At 47.8% G+C, this 16353-nt stretch overlaps 2 protein-coding genes across 8 annotated transcripts; one reads left to right on the top strand and one right to left on the bottom strand.

The window, feature by feature from the left end:
• Window positions 1–2834: 2834 nt before the first annotated feature.
• SHBG (sex hormone binding globulin) lies at window positions 2835–7643 on the bottom strand. 6 transcript variants are annotated; one of them, XM_070773007.1, is made up of 10 exons: window positions 7505–7641; window positions 6735–6895; window positions 6359–6563; window positions 6106–6197; window positions 5125–5314; window positions 4491–4652; window positions 4094–4253; window positions 3841–3977; window positions 3252–3459; window positions 2835–3002 (listed from the first exon to the last, which is right to left on the bottom strand). In XM_070773007.1, exons 3-10 carry the CDS (start codon window positions 6536–6538, stop codon window positions 2854–2856), a joined length of 1278 nt encoding a protein of 425 aa, XP_070629108.1. In that variant the 5' UTR covers window positions 6539–6563; window positions 6735–6895; window positions 7505–7641; the 3' UTR covers window positions 2835–2853. The 6 variants fall into 6 exon arrangements, with proteins under 6 accessions (XP_070629108.1, XP_019837796.2, XP_019837795.2 ...); XM_019982237.2 differs by lacking the exon at window positions 7505–7641 and adding an exon at window positions 7242–7439; XM_019982236.2 differs by lacking the exon at window positions 6735–6895 and having other exon boundaries at window positions 7505–7643.
• Window positions 7644–7713: 70 nt separating this feature from the next.
• Window positions 7714–9204, top strand: SAT2 (spermidine/spermine N1-acetyltransferase family member 2). Of its 2 annotated transcripts, none has more exons than XM_019982241.2 (6): window positions 7714–7879; window positions 8052–8103; window positions 8240–8323; window positions 8424–8525; window positions 8652–8692; window positions 8827–9204. In XM_019982241.2, exons 1-6 carry the CDS (start codon window positions 7814–7816, stop codon window positions 8992–8994), a joined length of 513 nt encoding a protein of 170 aa, XP_019837800.1. In that variant the 5' UTR covers window positions 7714–7813; the 3' UTR covers window positions 8995–9204. The 2 variants fall into 2 exon arrangements, with proteins under 2 accessions (XP_019837800.1, XP_019837799.1); XM_019982240.2 differs by having other exon boundaries at window positions 8800–9204.
• Window positions 9205–16353: the final 7149 nt, after the last annotated feature.

The raw sequence follows: 16353 nt of genomic DNA, 5'->3' as shown, positions 1-16353 counted from the left end.
CCCCCAGTTCAGTCACATCACACACCCTTCCTTATATTCCGTACCCAGAAGGCTGAGACTTACATTTCAACAATTACACACAAAGGTAATGACATCAACAAAAGCAACGTCTCTGGTACGTGGAACACTTTCTATATGCCACACATCCAACCTATGTGATTCCATCAAACCCTCCCAGCAACCCTGAGTAGGGTAACCTGCCCATTTTGCAGACGGGGAAACTGAAAGTAAAGAGGACTAGTCATTTGTTCAAGTTCCTCGCACTTCCTAGGAGATCCCTATGAAAGCATTTTACGTATCTGTTTCTCTCCCCAGACCACTACTCTCCAGGCCAGGACCAACTCTTATTGATTTTTGGAGTCGCTGTAGACTGCCTAACTCAGTGTTTGGCATACTGTCGTGTGTGTGTTTGTGTGTAGTCGCTAAGTCGTGTCCAACTCTCTTGTGACACCACGGACTGTAGTCAGGCTCCTCTGTCCATGGGATTTCCCAGGCAAGAATACTGGAGTAGGTATTTCCTTCTCCAGGTAATCTTCCAAACCCAGGAATTGAACCCAAGTCTCTTGCATTGTAGGCAGATTCTTTACTGCTGAGCCACCAGGGAAGCCCCTTGGCATACTGTCAGGGGCCAATAAATGTTAGTTGAAAGAAAGAGAGAGAGAAGGAAAGAGAGAAGGGGAAAGAGGTAACACACATGGTGGAGTGAGTGGATGGCATAGGTCTGGAGGCTACACCATATGCTGCCAAGCTCCAGAAAGGTTTTTAGGGGTGTGAGAGAGGCAGGGACACTGGACTGGCACTGTAGGTGCCCTTGGTGGGAGCCTGGCAGAGTCTGTGTCAAAGCAGAATCAGTCTTTTTTTTTTTTTTTCAGAATCAGTCTTAATGAAAGAGTGTAGACAGCTCTGGATGGTAATCAGGAATCTTGGAATCTAGGGCAGGCTGAAGAAAGAGAGGTTGGGGGCAGTGTCCTGGACAGGATGGGATGGAGGGAGGAGAGAAAAGCCAACCCTCAGGAGATTCCTCAGGGACCTGGGGCCAAGAAGTTGCCACTCAGAACAACCCCTTTGGTGGGGACCCAGGCGTGTTCAGGCCCTTTTGCCTCTCGCCCCCACTGGCTTGCTCATACCTGAGGCACCCCACAGGACTGGTTTCATCATTCAGGTCTATGCTGAAGTGACACTGCCTCAGAAAGACCTTCCCTCTCCCCTACCACCTCTGATTGACTACAGGATTTTACTCTCTTTATTGAGATAATCACTACCTGAAATGACCGTGCTTATTTGTTTCGGTTTATGGGTTGTCTGACCATCCCCTCTCTCTCTTTTTTTGGGGGTCTTATTTGCAGCATGCAGGATCTTCAGTCTTCATCAAGGCATGCGGGATCTTCCTCGCAGTGCACAGGACCTTCAGCTGTGGTATGTGGGCTCTAGTTCTCTGACTAGGGATTGAACCCATGCCCTCTGCTTTGGGAGCACAGAGTTTTAACTGGACCACCAGGGAGGTCCTCATGACTGCCCTTTTCATCAAGGCATTCTCAGGGTCTAGAACAGTGCCTGGTACACAATAGGTGCTCTATAAATATCAGTTGAATGGACTTATCCCAGTGGCCCAGGCTGACCCTGAACATTGCCCAGGGACCAGAGTTGAATCTGGACTCCCTGGCCATGCTGAGTACATTCCTGTAAAACACTATGACTGGATGGAGACAGTGTAGACCTTGCAAACTTCAGACTGTAAGGGTTCAAGGAGGGACCTAGGATGTGTCTTACAACCCAGAGACTCTCTGGATGCTTTCTTACACTGGGGTCACTCAGGTCCTGGCTAATCCTTGTAGAAGAGGAACAGCAGGTCCAATGAGTGACTCACCCTGTTGCCTGGGTTACTGGTAGGCAGATCCTCGTAACCTAGGAAGCTGGGACACTGAGATCCCCATGGGATCTGGAGATGGGGGATGGGAATGAAGTTTCCAGGGGAGCTGGGGACTGAGGCAGGAGAGTACCCCAAGGAGGAGATGAGGTACCAGGAATCTCCAGGGGTCTGGGGGCTGAGGGCTAGGTCTCCATATATTCTTTGAAGGCAGAGATACTCCTGAATCTGTCTCTTCTTTCCAGGTGGGACCAGCACAAGCCAGTTCTTGTTTAATGGAGTAAAGACAAATTCTTCTGGGAACAAAGCTAGTGGGCCAAGACGAGGAGAGATAGAGGCATCTTTCTCCCTCTGCTCGCACCCCCCCCCCCCCAACCCCTTTTTCTTTCTCCCTGCTGCCTCTACCCCTTGTCCCAGAAGGCCACCATCTCTCTGTGACCCACTCACACCCCCTGCTGCTCCTGTCTGGGACAGCAGCGGCCTGACTAAAGGACAAGAAAAATCCCATGTCTTCCCTTCCCTCCTGATTTCTGGGAACCAGCCTCAGAGCAACAAAGCTCAAGTTCCAAGGCAGATGCTGCTGGAGAGGGAGGTGGGTTCCTGGATCCCAGAAGGTGACTGGTATTTGGGTGTGTGTCTGTGGTGCTGTTACTGGGGTCTCAGCCTAGGAAGTCATCATTTCCTTAGGAAGCCCTCCTTGATCCCTAGTGTAGGTCAAGGCCACTGGCCCTTGAGCTTTCTCAGTTCTCTGACTGCTCCTTTACGGTACTTATCATAGTTTCCAATTATCTACTCACTTGTTAGTCTTTGATGGATGCCTGCCTCCCCCAGGGGACCACAGCACCGAGAGGACAGGAAGCAGGGTTAGTTTGGCTCCTTAGTATGACTCAGTGCTCAGCACAGTGCCTGGCACATTGCAGACACACTGTAAGCATTTGCTGAATAAATGAAGGAGTAACATTCAAAGGAGGTTCTTAGGTGGGGATTTAATGGGTCGTGTCACTGCCATTGCCTGGGTTCTGGGGACAGCTGTGAGTCCAGATGTTCAGGCTTCTGCTCTGGGCCCGGTCCATGTCCAGACTCCGGCCTTGTGCCCAAAGGCCATCCAAGCAAAAGGAGGCAGAAGTGGCCTCTCCTAGAGAGAGGGAGCATGGAGGGGACATTGAGGGTGGGGGGACCTGGATCCAGAAGCTCCTCCCCACTTTTTCAGTTCTCCAACTTAAATATTTGAAAGCACTTCCTCCCACTACCCACTTATTCTCTCTCTTCTCCTCTTCCCTCCCAGAGGTTTCCTTCCCCTAAAAATGTGCCCCTTCCCGCTTCTCCCCCTGCCCTTAGCCGTTTCCCATGGTGTGCTGAGATCTTCACCATTGCTCATTCTTACCTGGCAAAGCCCCTAGGAAGAGACGCCCGTGCGGCTGGACCCAGAGATCAAGAAGGGAGCCAGGGCCCGTGGGAGGCAGAGCAAGGATCTCCTTCTTTGCCCCCTGGCTCAAAACCACCCCGGACACAGTCAAGTTCAGCTGAAGACGGAGCCCCAAGATGAGGGGCAGATCCAGCCCTGGCCCCGACCCAGAAGACAACACCACTTTCTGCAGAGTGTGTGGGAAGGGACATAAGTGCGGGAGGGAAGAACGAATTGCACCCACTCCTCGTAGCCCCATCCCTGGCTGCCTGGATTCTTCCTCTCAGCCACACTATCTATGTCTATCCAGTCTATCCATCTCTGGCCATTCCCACCACCTCAGTCCTGCCTCAGCTCTCTTGTCTTGGCCTTCTATAAAACCATACCCACCCCCAAGAAAATATATAATCTAAGTAAAGGTCATTTGCTTGCTGTGGGCAGCTTTAATATGTGTCTCTGCACACACCCCCCCACCTTCCGAAGCCTTCATACTATTGACATTTCGGAATTCCCTGTTCTCCCATTGCTCCTAGGCGCCACTGAGTACAGGCAGCATCCCCCGCCTTACTTGATCTTGGAGGTGGATGCTGAGCCAAGAAGGGTTTTCTGGCGTCCCAAGAGCAAGGAGGCGGCCTGAACCTGCTGCCAGCTGGAGTGCCAGGTCCAAGGAGAAAGCCCAGGGCTCTGCATGAGGCCGAGGAATTTCTTGGGGGAGAAATGATCCTATTGAGGTCTTAAGGCTAGGGATTCATGGAGAGAAGGGGCTAGTGGTGGAGGGAGATGGACACAGAGCTGGTCATGGAGGGAAAAATAGCCTTTACCTTGGAGACCAAATTCTGCACCAGTCCCTGGAGGGAAGAATATTCCAGGTTGAGACTCTACAGCACAGCTTCTGACACTAGTGGGGACAGATGCCGAGGTCTGGGCCTGTTGGTCCAGCCAGTCATCCTGGCGCAGGCAGGCATCCAGGGCAGGGACCAGCTGGAGCCCATGGCGGGAGGGAAGATGCAGAGGATGTTGGAATCAGGATATCTGAGCCCCAGTCTCAGCCTCCCCACCCTGTTTATTCCCCTCTAAGACCCAAGCATTTGCCCTCCCCCATGCATCTCTCACCCTATCCCCTCTCCTTGAAATGTGTAGATGCAGATCCCTATGGCCACCCAGCCAGCAATGCTTTATGAGCTTTGGTCACGGTTCCTGACCCTGGGATGCAGTTACCGGCAACCGGAGGTCAGAGGCAGGGAACAACAGTCCTCCCAGTGCAATCCTCATGATGAGCTGGGAATTGTTGGCCTGTTGTCCAAAGACCTGTCTCAGACACAGCACCTCCACCCCATCCACCCTGAGTAGCAAGGAATCCCCATGGATCTTCACTTCCATCTGCGAGAAGAAAAAGAGAAGAGGAATCAGAGGTCCCTGGAGCCTGATTTATTATTTACTGCTTTATTCAGAGGTGATCTAGAATATGCCATACTGAAGATGGCAGAGTGGAAGGACTCGAGCTCACTTCCTATCACAATTATCCCAAATCGCAACTAACTGCTGAACAACCATCAACCAAAACCAAACCAAACCAAACCTGGAACCTAAGAGAGGCAGTCTAGTCTGGCAGAAAGAATATGTACTTGAAGGGTGAGCTGGTACTCCCAGCTCACTCTGGACCTGTCACCTGTCACTGACTAAGCCTCAGAACTCCCTTCTGAAAAAAATGCGGACAAGAACAGCCACTTCACAGGGCTCCTGTGTGGATTCAATGTGGTGACAATGGCAGAGGGATGCCTAATGACTTGGTTCCGTTCCCTCCCTCAGACCAGCTCAAGATATACCTCCCTCAGGACCAAATCTAGCTTACCTGGTGCCACTTCCCATCGTCCAGCCGGGGTCCAGCACTCACTGTAAGCTGAGCCCAGTGATTATGAAGCTGGATTTCAGGCCTGCCATCCCGAAGCCCCAGCATAAACCAGTCATTCTTTGGGTTGGTATCACCATAAAAAATGACTCCCTCTGGATCCCAAGTCCGAAACTCAAAAGAGGAGGAGATTCTGGAAGGACATGAAAGGAAGGACTGTGTAGGGGGCGTGCGCTTTGAGCATAGACTTGAGGTTGAGGGAGGAGGAGTTCAGGTAGAGGACAGAGAGACAAGGAAAAGAGAAGGACTGATGCACTGTTTACAATAGCCAGGACTTGGAAGCAACCTAAAGGTCCATCAACAGAGGAATGAATAAAGAAGACATGGTATATACATACATGGACATACATACATAAATATATATATATATATATATATACATGGTATACACACACACACAATGGAATATTATTCAGCCATAAAAAGAATGAAACAATGCAACCTGGACGGACCTAGAGATTATCATACTAAATGAAGTAAATCAGACAGAAAGATAAATACCATATGCTATCACTTACATGTGGAATTTAAAAACTGATACAAATGAACTTATTTGCAAAACCAAGTCACAGTCATAGAAAACAAATTCACAGCTACCAAAGAGCAAAAGGTGGGGGGATAAATTGGGAGTGTGGGATTAACAGATACAAGCTATTATATATAAAATAGAGTCGACAAGTCATACTGCATAACACAGGAAACTATATTCAGTATCTTATAATAAGCCATAATACAAAAGAACCTGAAAAAGAATCTATATATAACATGTTTTATAAATATATATAATTGAATCACTTTGCTGTACCCTAGAAACGCAACACTGTAAATCAACTATACTTCAATTAAATAAAGCAAAAAAAGAGGAGCTGATGGAGAGAGGGTGATGTTAGGAGACTAGGTCAAAGAATTAGGTCAATCTCATACTTTGTGATCTTGGTGAGGTTAAAGGTCATAATGGTAACAGGTTCTTGTCCAGGACCACTGCTGAGGTGCAGAGCAGGAGAGTCTTCAGTTGTCTGTTGAAGAGAAAAGTAAGCCGAAATAAGGACATGCCAGAGACAGATGGAGGGAGAGGCATTGCTACCAGGCCAGAGGAGGAAAGCAAAGAAGAGGGCAAAGCCCCAGCGTAGCTCACTGAAACACACGCAGGGCATAGCACCCTGTCCCACTCCTGCACCTGGCTGGGGAGAGGAGGTCTCAGGGCCGGTCCTCCGTGGCTTGGAAGTGGTAGCAACAGCAGCAGCAGTAGCCCGTGCCAAATGGCCAGTGGACCTCTGTTCACCATAATCAGCTGCGGTCCTCTTTTAGCCTCCAATGACTCTGGGGCAAATGCGTGGGGGAAGGCAGCCTTCCACATTGTTGTTGGAGGGTTAAAGGTTGCCCTGGGGGAAGAAGGGGGGCAGGAGACGGGGCCACTGACCCTCTGGCCCCTCTGAGGACAAATGGAGTGAGGAACAGAGTTTCTCTACTACCCTCCCCCATTGCTGGGCAAGTTTATGAGCTGGGAGAGGACACCTCACTTGCACTCTCCTTCCTGGGTCCTCCAAGCCTACCTGCAGAGGCTGCCTTGATGACAAACATGAGATCTAGAAACAATCCTGCCGGGCTACCCAAGTAGCATCTTCTATAAGGTCTAGAGCTGAGACATGGAATCCCAAACACCAGCTGGCTGGCTGTGGGTGAGTCACCCCACCAGTGTGCTGAAGTGTCCTGTCTGCAAAATGTGAAAAATAATACCTACTTTCTGGGTTCAATGTGAAGGAGGGTGAATGGAGATAGTGCAGATTCAAAGCCTGGTATCTGCTCTGAGCTCCTCCCTCGGTGTTTTCCCAGGCCTCTGAGGCTTGCCTTCTAGGGAGGGGTTATCTCCGAGTGTGATTCAGTGGATACTAGGAGTTCTGCCTCCCACCCCGTTATCTTCTTATCCGTTTATCACAACGCCTAAACATTTACCAATAGAAATTCATCCCTTTCTCCCTCACCCATTTAAAAATATAAATGCCCCCAGAAGAAGTCACACTTTGAGCCAGTAGGAAAGAGCTGGAGGTCTTGGGGCTCACCCCGAGTCTGGAGTCTGGGTGGGCTGAAATGGGTGAATTTGAGCGAAGGGAAGAGCAGATAATCACTGCACTCTTCAGTTAAAGAAAGAGGTAACGTTGGAGCCGTGGGGTTTCTCCACTGCAGGCTGGAACACCCAGATAACTCGGACGAGAAAGCCTCTGCAGTACAGCCTTGACCCCTGCCCACGGGCGCGGTCACGAGACTCGGCCATGGTGGGGCAGAGTCGGGGGAGGGGGGACGGGGGCCGGGGGTGGGGACATACCCGTTCTGCAAGCTGATTGGCTGGCAGGTGCGCGCTGGCGGGGGCCGAAATTAGGGGCGCCCAGACAGTGAGGACCACTTCGTCCTACCTCTCTCTCCGCCGTAGCCAGAATCGGGCTTCAGCTTCCCAGCCCCCGGAGCCCCCACCGCCTAGCTCCCCGCCGTTCCCGGGGCTTTCGGGGATCGGAATTTGTAGGCCCCTTAAAGGGTCCGAATTGCTCGTCTCCCCTTCCTACAGAACGGAAGTGGGGATCCTGGACTTCGGTCCCTGACGTTGGGGAACAGGCGGTCCCTGACGTTGGGGAACAGGATGGCTTTCGTGATGATCCGAGAAGCCAAGGAGGGAGATTGTGGAAATATCCTGAGGCTGATTCGGGTGAGGGCTGCTGGCTGGAAACCAGGGTCCAAAGAGGGGCGTCAGAGTGGCTGGGGTGGGGGGCGTGGAGGAAGAGGAAGTGGGAGCAGAGGGAGGAGCGCGCCCTGAGGTCTTGCTTGAGGGAGCAGCGAGGCCCTCCTGCCTTCATCTAGCCTCTGTCCCCGCGCTGTAGGAACTCGCTGAGTACGAGAAACTCTCAGACCAAGTGAAGATCAGTGAAGAAGGTAGGGACCCAACTCCTGAGTCCTGACGGAAGCTGGGGAGGAAATGAAGGATGGGCTCCCCAGGCAATAACTACAGGCTGGGCACACACCCAATCCTTCTTTCTCTATCTCTTTATCCCAAACCCGATCTCTGCAGCCCTGAGAGCAGATGGCTTTGGAGAGACTCCTTTCTATCACTGTTTGGTGGCAGAGATTCTTTCTGCACCAGGAGAGCCACAGGGTAAGAATACCCCGACTTTAGAGGTGCCCTCTCCAATCAGCCTCAAAGGTCTCTCCCCCAGGTGCCCAGAGGCCTGATCCTTCTTTTTTTTCTCTCGCAGGGCCCTGTGTGGTGGGCTATGGGCTGTATTACTTCAGCTACAGCACATGGAAGGGACGAAATATTTATCTAGAAGACATCTATGTGAAGCCAGAATATCGAGGTACTGGGAAGAGGGCAGGATGGGAGAAAAGCAACCCATGAAGGGACCATGTCTCTTAATCCTAGCTTATGACCTTTGCTGCTCCTCTTCAACTCAGACAATCCTTGTTTTTTCTCCCCACATCAGGTCAAGGGATTGGTTCCAAAATAATCAAAAAAGTGGCTGAGGTGAGGAGAGGGATGGCACTAGGAGCTGGGCCCTGGCAAAGCCGAGCTGTATGGGAGGCACCTGGGTTGAATGGAGGGTGAGAAAGTCTTTTCCTTTTTCACCCCAGGAAAGTGAGCAGTGTCTTCTCTCACAGGTGGCTTTGGATAAGGGCTGCTCCCAGTTACGCCTGGCAGTCCTGGACTGGAACAAGAGGGCTATGGACTTGTACAAGGCCCTCGGAGCCCAAGATCTGACGGAAGCTGAGGGCTGGCACTGCTTTCGATTTGAAGGAGAGGCGATGAGGGAGTTGGCAGGAAAGTGATGGCACCCCTGGGGGATCGCTGTTTCAGCTTCTCCATCCCCACAAACTGAACACTCCTTAGAGACTGTCTCCACTGACCAAAGCCTCCCTGAAGGAAGGGAAGGAGGGTCAGAGGTGAATATTCCCAGATAGAAAGAGCAGAAGTGAGGAAGAGGCAGGCCTTCCCACCTCCTTGTTAAGCGTGAAAAATAAATGAGAATTCCTCCTGTATGTTGATGTGGTGTTGGGTAGAAGAATTGAGGATTCCGTAAGCTTCAGCTCCCCTCCCTCAGCATTCTGGTCAATGGATGTTGCTCCTGGGGGTAAAAGTGGGCCTAAGATGATTTCTGGTCTTCTCTGATGGCTCAGTGGTAAAGAACTCGCCTGCCAATCCAGGAGAGCATGTTCAGTCCCTGGGTGGGGAAGATCCCCTGGAGGAGGAAGTGGCCACCCACTCCAGCATTCTTGCCTGGGAAATCTCATGGACAGAGGAGCCTAGCAGTCTACAGTCCATGGGTTCACAAAAGAGTCGGACACAACTCAATGACTTAACAAAAAGATGACTTTTACCCTCAATAGACCGGAGTCTGTGGTATATAGAAAAAGAAGGGAAGGGATCAGCTTGCGCATCAGGCTTGTTGGTCAGGTTTGGGATCTGGACAAAGGCCTGCCACATCTGGCCTGGGCTTACGGAATTTAAGACTGAACCAGGCCTACCAACTCAATAGATGGAGCAGGCTGCCACCTGGTGGCCGCATTTCAGGGACACTAGGAAGGACCACTGGAGAAGGCAATGGCACTCCACTCCAGCACTCTTGCCTGGAAAATCCCATGGATGGGGGAGCCTGGTGGGCTGCAGTCCATGAGGTTGCTGGGAGTCGGACACGACTGAGCCACTTCACTTTCACTTTTCACTTTCATGCATTGGAGAAGGAAATGGCAGCCCACTCCAGTGTTCTTGCCTGGAGAATCCCAGGGACGGGGGAGCCTGGTGGGCTGCTGTCTATGGGGTAGACACGACTGAAGCGACTTAGCAGCAGCAGCAGGAAGGACCACTCGCCCCAACTTTAAAAAAAATCCATGCAGCTAGGGAGTGCTTTTTCTTTTTCAAAAGTCACAAAGTCTTTATTTTCAGTTTAGTAGAACTAAAATAAACCTTTAGGACCCATGGAGACAAGAAGGCAAACAGACTCATTTCCCACTTTCATACTATTTTATTACAAGTCATGCAGGTTTGTTGTAGAGAAGTTTGAAGGGGCATATAAAAATAGAGAAGCAAAAGGCAAAGGAGAAAAAGAAAGATATACCTATTTGAATGCAGAGTTCCAAAGAATAGCAAGAAGAGATAAGAAAGGCTTCCTCAGTGATCAATGCAAAGCAGTAGAGGAAAACAATAGAATGGGAAAGACTAGAGATCTCTTCAAGAAAATTAGAAATACCAAGGGAACTTTTCATGCAAAGATGGGTACAATAAAGGACAGAAATGGTATGGACCCAACAGAAACAGAAGATATTAAGAATAGGTGGCAAGAATACACAAAAGAACTATACAAAAAAAGTATAGTTTTGTATACTTACTTTTTTGTAAGTAAGTAAGTATAATCATGATGGTGTGATTACTTAGAGCCAGACATCCTGGAATGTGAAGTCAAGTGGGCCTTGGGAAGCATCACTATGAACAAAGCTAGTGGAGGTGGTGGAATTCCAGTTGAGCTATTTCAAATCCTAAAAGACGATGCTGTGAAAGTGCTGCACTCAATATGCCAGCAAATTTGGAAAACTCAGCAGTGGCCATCCCCAAGAAAGTCAATGCCAAAGAATGTTCAAACTACTGCACAATTGTACTCATCTCACATGCTAGCAAAGGAATGCTCAAAATTCTCCAAGCCAGGCTTCAACAGTACATGAACCGTGAACTTCCAGATGTTCAAGCTGGTTTTAGAAAAGGCAGAGGAACCAGAGATCAAATTGCCAACATCCACTGGATCATCGAAAAAGGAAGACAATTCCAGAAAAACATCTATTTCTGCTTTATCGACTATGCCAAAACCTTTAACTGTGTGGATCACAATAAACTGTGGAAAATTCTTCAAGAGATGGGAATAACAGACCACCTGACCTGCTACTTGAGAAATCTGTATGCAAGTCAAGAAGCAACAGTTAGAACTGGACATGGAATAACAGACTGGTTTCAAATGTGGGAAAGGAGCACGTCAAGGCTGCATATTGTCACCCTGCTTATTTAACTTATATGCAGAATACATCATGAGAAATGCTGGGCTGGATGAAGCACAAGCTGGAATCAAGATTGCCAGGAGAAATATCAATAACCTCAGATATGCAGATGACACCACCCTTATGGCAGAAAGTGAAGAAGAACTAAAGAGCCTCTTGATGAAAGTGAAAGAGGAGAGTGAAAAAGTTGGCTTAAAACTCAACATTCAGAAAACTAAGGTCATGGCATCTGGTCCCATCACTTCATGGAAAATAGATGGGGAAACAGTGGAAACAGTGAGAGACTTTTTTTTTTTTTAATCATTTATTTATTTTAATGTGGCTGCACTGGGTCTTAGTTGCTGCATGTGGGATCTAGCTCCTTGTCCAGGGATCGAACCCAGGCCCCCTGCATTGGGAGCGCAGAGTCTTAGCCACTGGACCACCAGGCAAGTCCCGAGACTTTATTTTTTAGGGCTCCAAAATCACTGCAGATGGTGACTGCAGCCTTGAAATTAAAAGACGCTTGCCCCTTGGAAGAAAAGTTATGACCAACCTAGACAGCATATTAAAAAGCAGAGACATTACTTTGCCAACAAAGGTCTGTCTAGTCAAAGCTATGGTTTTTCCAGTAGTCATGTATGGATGTGAGAGTTGGACCATAAAGAATGCTGAGCATCTAAGAATTGATGCTTTTGAACTGTGGTGTTGGAGAAGACTCTTGAGAGTCCCTTGGACTGCAAGGAGATCCAACCAGTCCATCCTGAAGGAAATCAGTCCTGAATATTCATTGGAAGGACTGATGCTGAAGCTGAAACTCCAATACTTTGGCCACCTGATGTGAAGAACTAACTCATTGGAAAAGACCCTGATGCTGGGAAAGATTGAAGGCAGGAAGAGAAGTGGATAACAGAGGATGAGATGGTTGGATGGTATCACCAACTTAATGGACATGAGTTTGAGTAAACTCTGGGAGTTGGTAATGGACAGGGAGGCCTGGCTTGCTGGAGTCCATGGGGTCACAAAGAGTTGGACACGACTGAGTGACTGAACTGAACTGATAAAAATAGAATCCATAGCCTTACTTACATCATTACTCTTAACCTTTTGGTATCAATTCCTTAGACTTTTTTCAATGTATATGTATACATATAAACATACATATAATTAGTTAAGTGTGTGTGGTTTTACTGGATCATACTCTTTTGCAAACATTTTTCATTTAACAATAAACCAGAAACATCTTCCCATGCTATTAAATACATCGTCGCTTTCAATGGTGACTTATTATTCCTTTTGTGGAATAACCATTGGTTAAATGGTCATGATTTAGACACTGGACAAGGATAAGCAGGTGACATAAATGTGTAAATTGTAAGAAACAGGTTGTATGGTGTCTAGAGAGTTGAAGTGCTGTGCTGCACTAAGTCACTTCAGTTGTGTCCAATTCTTTGCAACTCTATGGACTATAGCCCACCAGGCTCCTCTGTTCATGGCATTCTCCAAGCAAGAATACTGGAGTGGGTTGCCACTTCCTTCTCCAGGGAATCTTCCCAACCAAGGGATCAAACTCAAGTCTCCTGCATTGGCAGGTAGATTCTTTACCACTGAGCCTCCAGGGAAGCTCTATATGTAACACACAGTAGTGTTAATTATATTTATCATGCCATATATTACATACCTCCTATTGAGTTTTTAATTTTTGCTTTTATGTTTCTAATTTCTAAGAGCTCTCTTTTGTTCTCTGCATTTTAAGAATGTTCTGTTTTTGTTTCATGGATAAATGTCCTTTTCTTGTCTGAGAATATTCATAGGTTTTTAAAATAGTGTTTTCCTTCTTGCATAGTCTTTATTTCCTCTATGCTTTTTTTTTCTTTCTCTGTTTGTTTAGTCTTTGTCTTTCGTTTAAAGACTTTCCTCAAATGTCCGGTAATCCTCAGCTGTCTGCTCATATTTAAGATCTATACACTGAGGTACTGATCAGCAACTGTGATTGTGTCTGTATAGGAGGTAGAGAGGCATGTGGACTTCGAACTTTTACTATAGGGTGATTCATGAGGCCATTTCCTTGAGGAACCCCTAATGTCAGAACCCTTAGGTCTTTTTCCTTGTCTGATCAGATTTCCCAGAAGAGATGCTTCCAAACTCCTGCCTGGAGGGTATAAATCTGATTGTACACAGAGCTGGGTGAAGAGGGAGTCTGGGGCAAGTCTCAACATTCAACCTGTAAACTTTCATTTAATCCCCATTTTTCGTATCTCTCTAGCTATCTATCAATCTATCCATCTTTCTATCTTCCTCCCAAACTCTCTTAGAAGTTCTAAGGCAAGACTTCCCTGGCGGTCCATGGTTAAGACTCCATGCTTCCACTGCAGGGGCAGCGGGTTCAATCCCTGGCTAGGAACTAAGATCCCACATACTACATGGTATAGCAAAAAAAAAAAAAAAAATCCTAAGGCAGGTTGTGGCATTCTGTTGACAGGTCTTGCACATCTTGTATAGTCCAGCTAAAATAATATCACCTAAAGGCAAGTCTGCTGAAAATCCAGTCACAGTTCCCACTGCTCTCAGCACAAAGTCCAAACCTCTTGCCAGTCCCTCCAGGCTCTGGCCCAAACCTCCATCATCTGAAACATTATTCCAGCCTTGTGTCCTCTTGAAGTCAGTTCTGTCCATATTAGTCTCCTTCCAGTCCCTCAGATGCATTGTACTCTCCCCTGTAGGCCTTCTGCACATGCCATCCCCCTTCTGAAATGCTGTCCCCTGTTTTCCAACTCTCATCCTTGGCCATTCTGGACAATGATAGGAGCAGATGAAAAAGAATACAAGTCAAATCTGAGAGGACTGATGCTGCCAGATGCTTGGAAGTTATGATGGTGCCATTTCCAAAACAAAATTCTGACACTCCTGTGGCTTCAGGATCCAAAACCAAACTTTTTAGTCTGATAGCCAGCCCTCCTGATAATTTAATTTCTCTGATTCTCCCACTCTACTCCTTATCAGAACCCACTCCAGTGTTCTTGCCTGGAGAATCCCAGGGATGGGGAACACTGGTGGGCTGCCGTCTATGGGGTCGCACAGAGTCGGACATGACTGAAGCAACTTAGCAGCAGCAGCAGCAGCACTCCTTATCAGAATCACCACACTGTGTGCTAGGTCACTCAGCCACGTCCGACTCTTGGTGACCTAGGAACCGTAGCCGATCAGGCTCCTCTGTCCATGGGGATTCTCCTGGCAAGAATACTGGAATGGGTTGCCATTTCCTCCTCCAGGGGATCTTCCCAACCCAGGGATCGAACCTGTATCTCTAAAGTCTCCTGCATTAGCAGGCAGGCTCTTTACCACTAGTACCACGTGGGAAGCCCCATCAGAATCAATGCTGATAGTCTAATCACTTTAGCATTTCTGCCACCTTAGTTACTGATGTTCTTTCTGTCTCAGGTACTCTTGAACGCACCTCTTCTTTTGCCAGCCCTTCATTTACTTTTTTATTTTGTAATTTTTGGCTGCACTGCGTGGCACATAGCATCTTAATTCTTGGACCAGGGATTTAACTGGTGCCTCCTTAAGACTTCCCTGGTCGTCCAGTGGTTAAGATATCGTGCTTACAATGCAGAAATGCAGGGGACACAAGTTTGATCCTTGGTCTGGGAACTAAGATCCCACATGCTATGCGGTGTAGCCCAAAAAATAAGTAACTGGTGTCCCCTGCAGTGGAAGTGCAGAGTCCTAACCATTGGACCATCAGGGAATTCCCTGCCAGTCCTTTAAATACTGTTGTAGTTGAGAGTTCTATCATGGATCCAATTCATTTCTAAGTCACTTTTCTCTAGACATCTAATTTTCTCTTATAGCTTTCACTATGTCTAATGTGCTGATGGAATTCCCTCATAGCTCAGTCGATAAAGAATCTGCCTGCAATGCAGGAGACCCAGGTTCAATTCCTGGGTGGGAAAGATCCCCTGAAGAAGGAAATGGCAACCCACTCCAGTATTCTTGCCTGGAGAATCCCATGGACAGAGGAGCCTGGTGGGCTACAGTCCGTGGGATCGCAAGAGTCGGACACAACGACTAAACCACCAATATGATGATAATTCTCACATTTACCTCTCTAGCCCAGACCTGTCTTGGGCTATATCCATTGACCTACAGGACACTGGTTCCTTTGGTTATTACTTGCTATGCCAGGAACTGTGCTAAGTACTGGGTATACAATACTGGGGACAAACAGACTCGTGGAACCCAATCTCTGATCTCACAGGGTTTACTTATAGTGTGACGGCAGAAGACAAACATTGGAGAAATGATGAGAAGTGCAACTATGATGAGTACCGTAAAAGAGTATACGATGCTTTAGCAGCATGAGGTCGAAGACCTAACCTAGTGTGAGCATAATGGAAGGCTAAAGAAATTATTTTTAATTGTCATACTGAGTGAAGTAAGTCAGACAGAGGAGAAATATTGTATGACATCCCTTATATGTGGAATCTAAAAAGAAATGATACAAATGAAGTTACAAAAGAGAGACTCAGAGAACGAACTTACGGTTGCAGGGGGGAAGGATGTGGGGAAGGGATAGTTAGGGAGTTGGGGATGGACATGTATGACATGTGCTTTATGATCAGTTGTGTCTGACTATCTGTGACCCCATGGACTGTAGCCCACCAGGCTCCTCTGTCCATGGGATTTGCCAGGCAAGAATACTGGAGTGGGCTGCCATTCCCATCTCCAGGGGATCTTCCCGATCCAGGATTGAACCGGTGTCTTCTGGGGCTCCTGCATTGCAGGCAGACCCTTTACTGCTGAGCCACTGCATTTACACTACTGCTTAAAATCGTTCAGTGACTCTGTAGTATTGATAAAGTGAAGGCCATTCTCCTTAACCTGATTTATAAGTGCTTCACAGTTTAGCTTCCCTACTTCAAGCCAAATGCTATTTGAACTAGTTGTGGTTCCCCAAAGGACATGTTTTGTTTTTTTTTTTTCCTGCTCCTCTGCACTGTTTATTCCTTGTTCTCTTAAAAATATTTTTACTGCATTTTTCCTCTAGCAAACGCCTACTTATCCCTCAAATCTCAATTTGCATCACCTCCCCTGCAGTGGTCTTTCCCTATCATGCTGAAGGGCAACTGACCATTGTTTGTGTCTTTGGGATTCCCTCTATCT

Source organism: Bos indicus, chromosome 19 (genome assembly GCF_029378745.1).
Source record: "Bos indicus isolate NIAB-ARS_2022 breed Sahiwal x Tharparkar chromosome 19, NIAB-ARS_B.indTharparkar_mat_pri_1.0, whole genome shotgun sequence".
Classification (NCBI taxonomy): Eukaryota; Metazoa; Chordata; class Mammalia; order Artiodactyla; family Bovidae; genus Bos; species Bos indicus.
The sequence above is the reverse complement of the archived record's forward strand: the minus strand, read 5'-3'. Positions and strand labels throughout refer to the sequence as shown.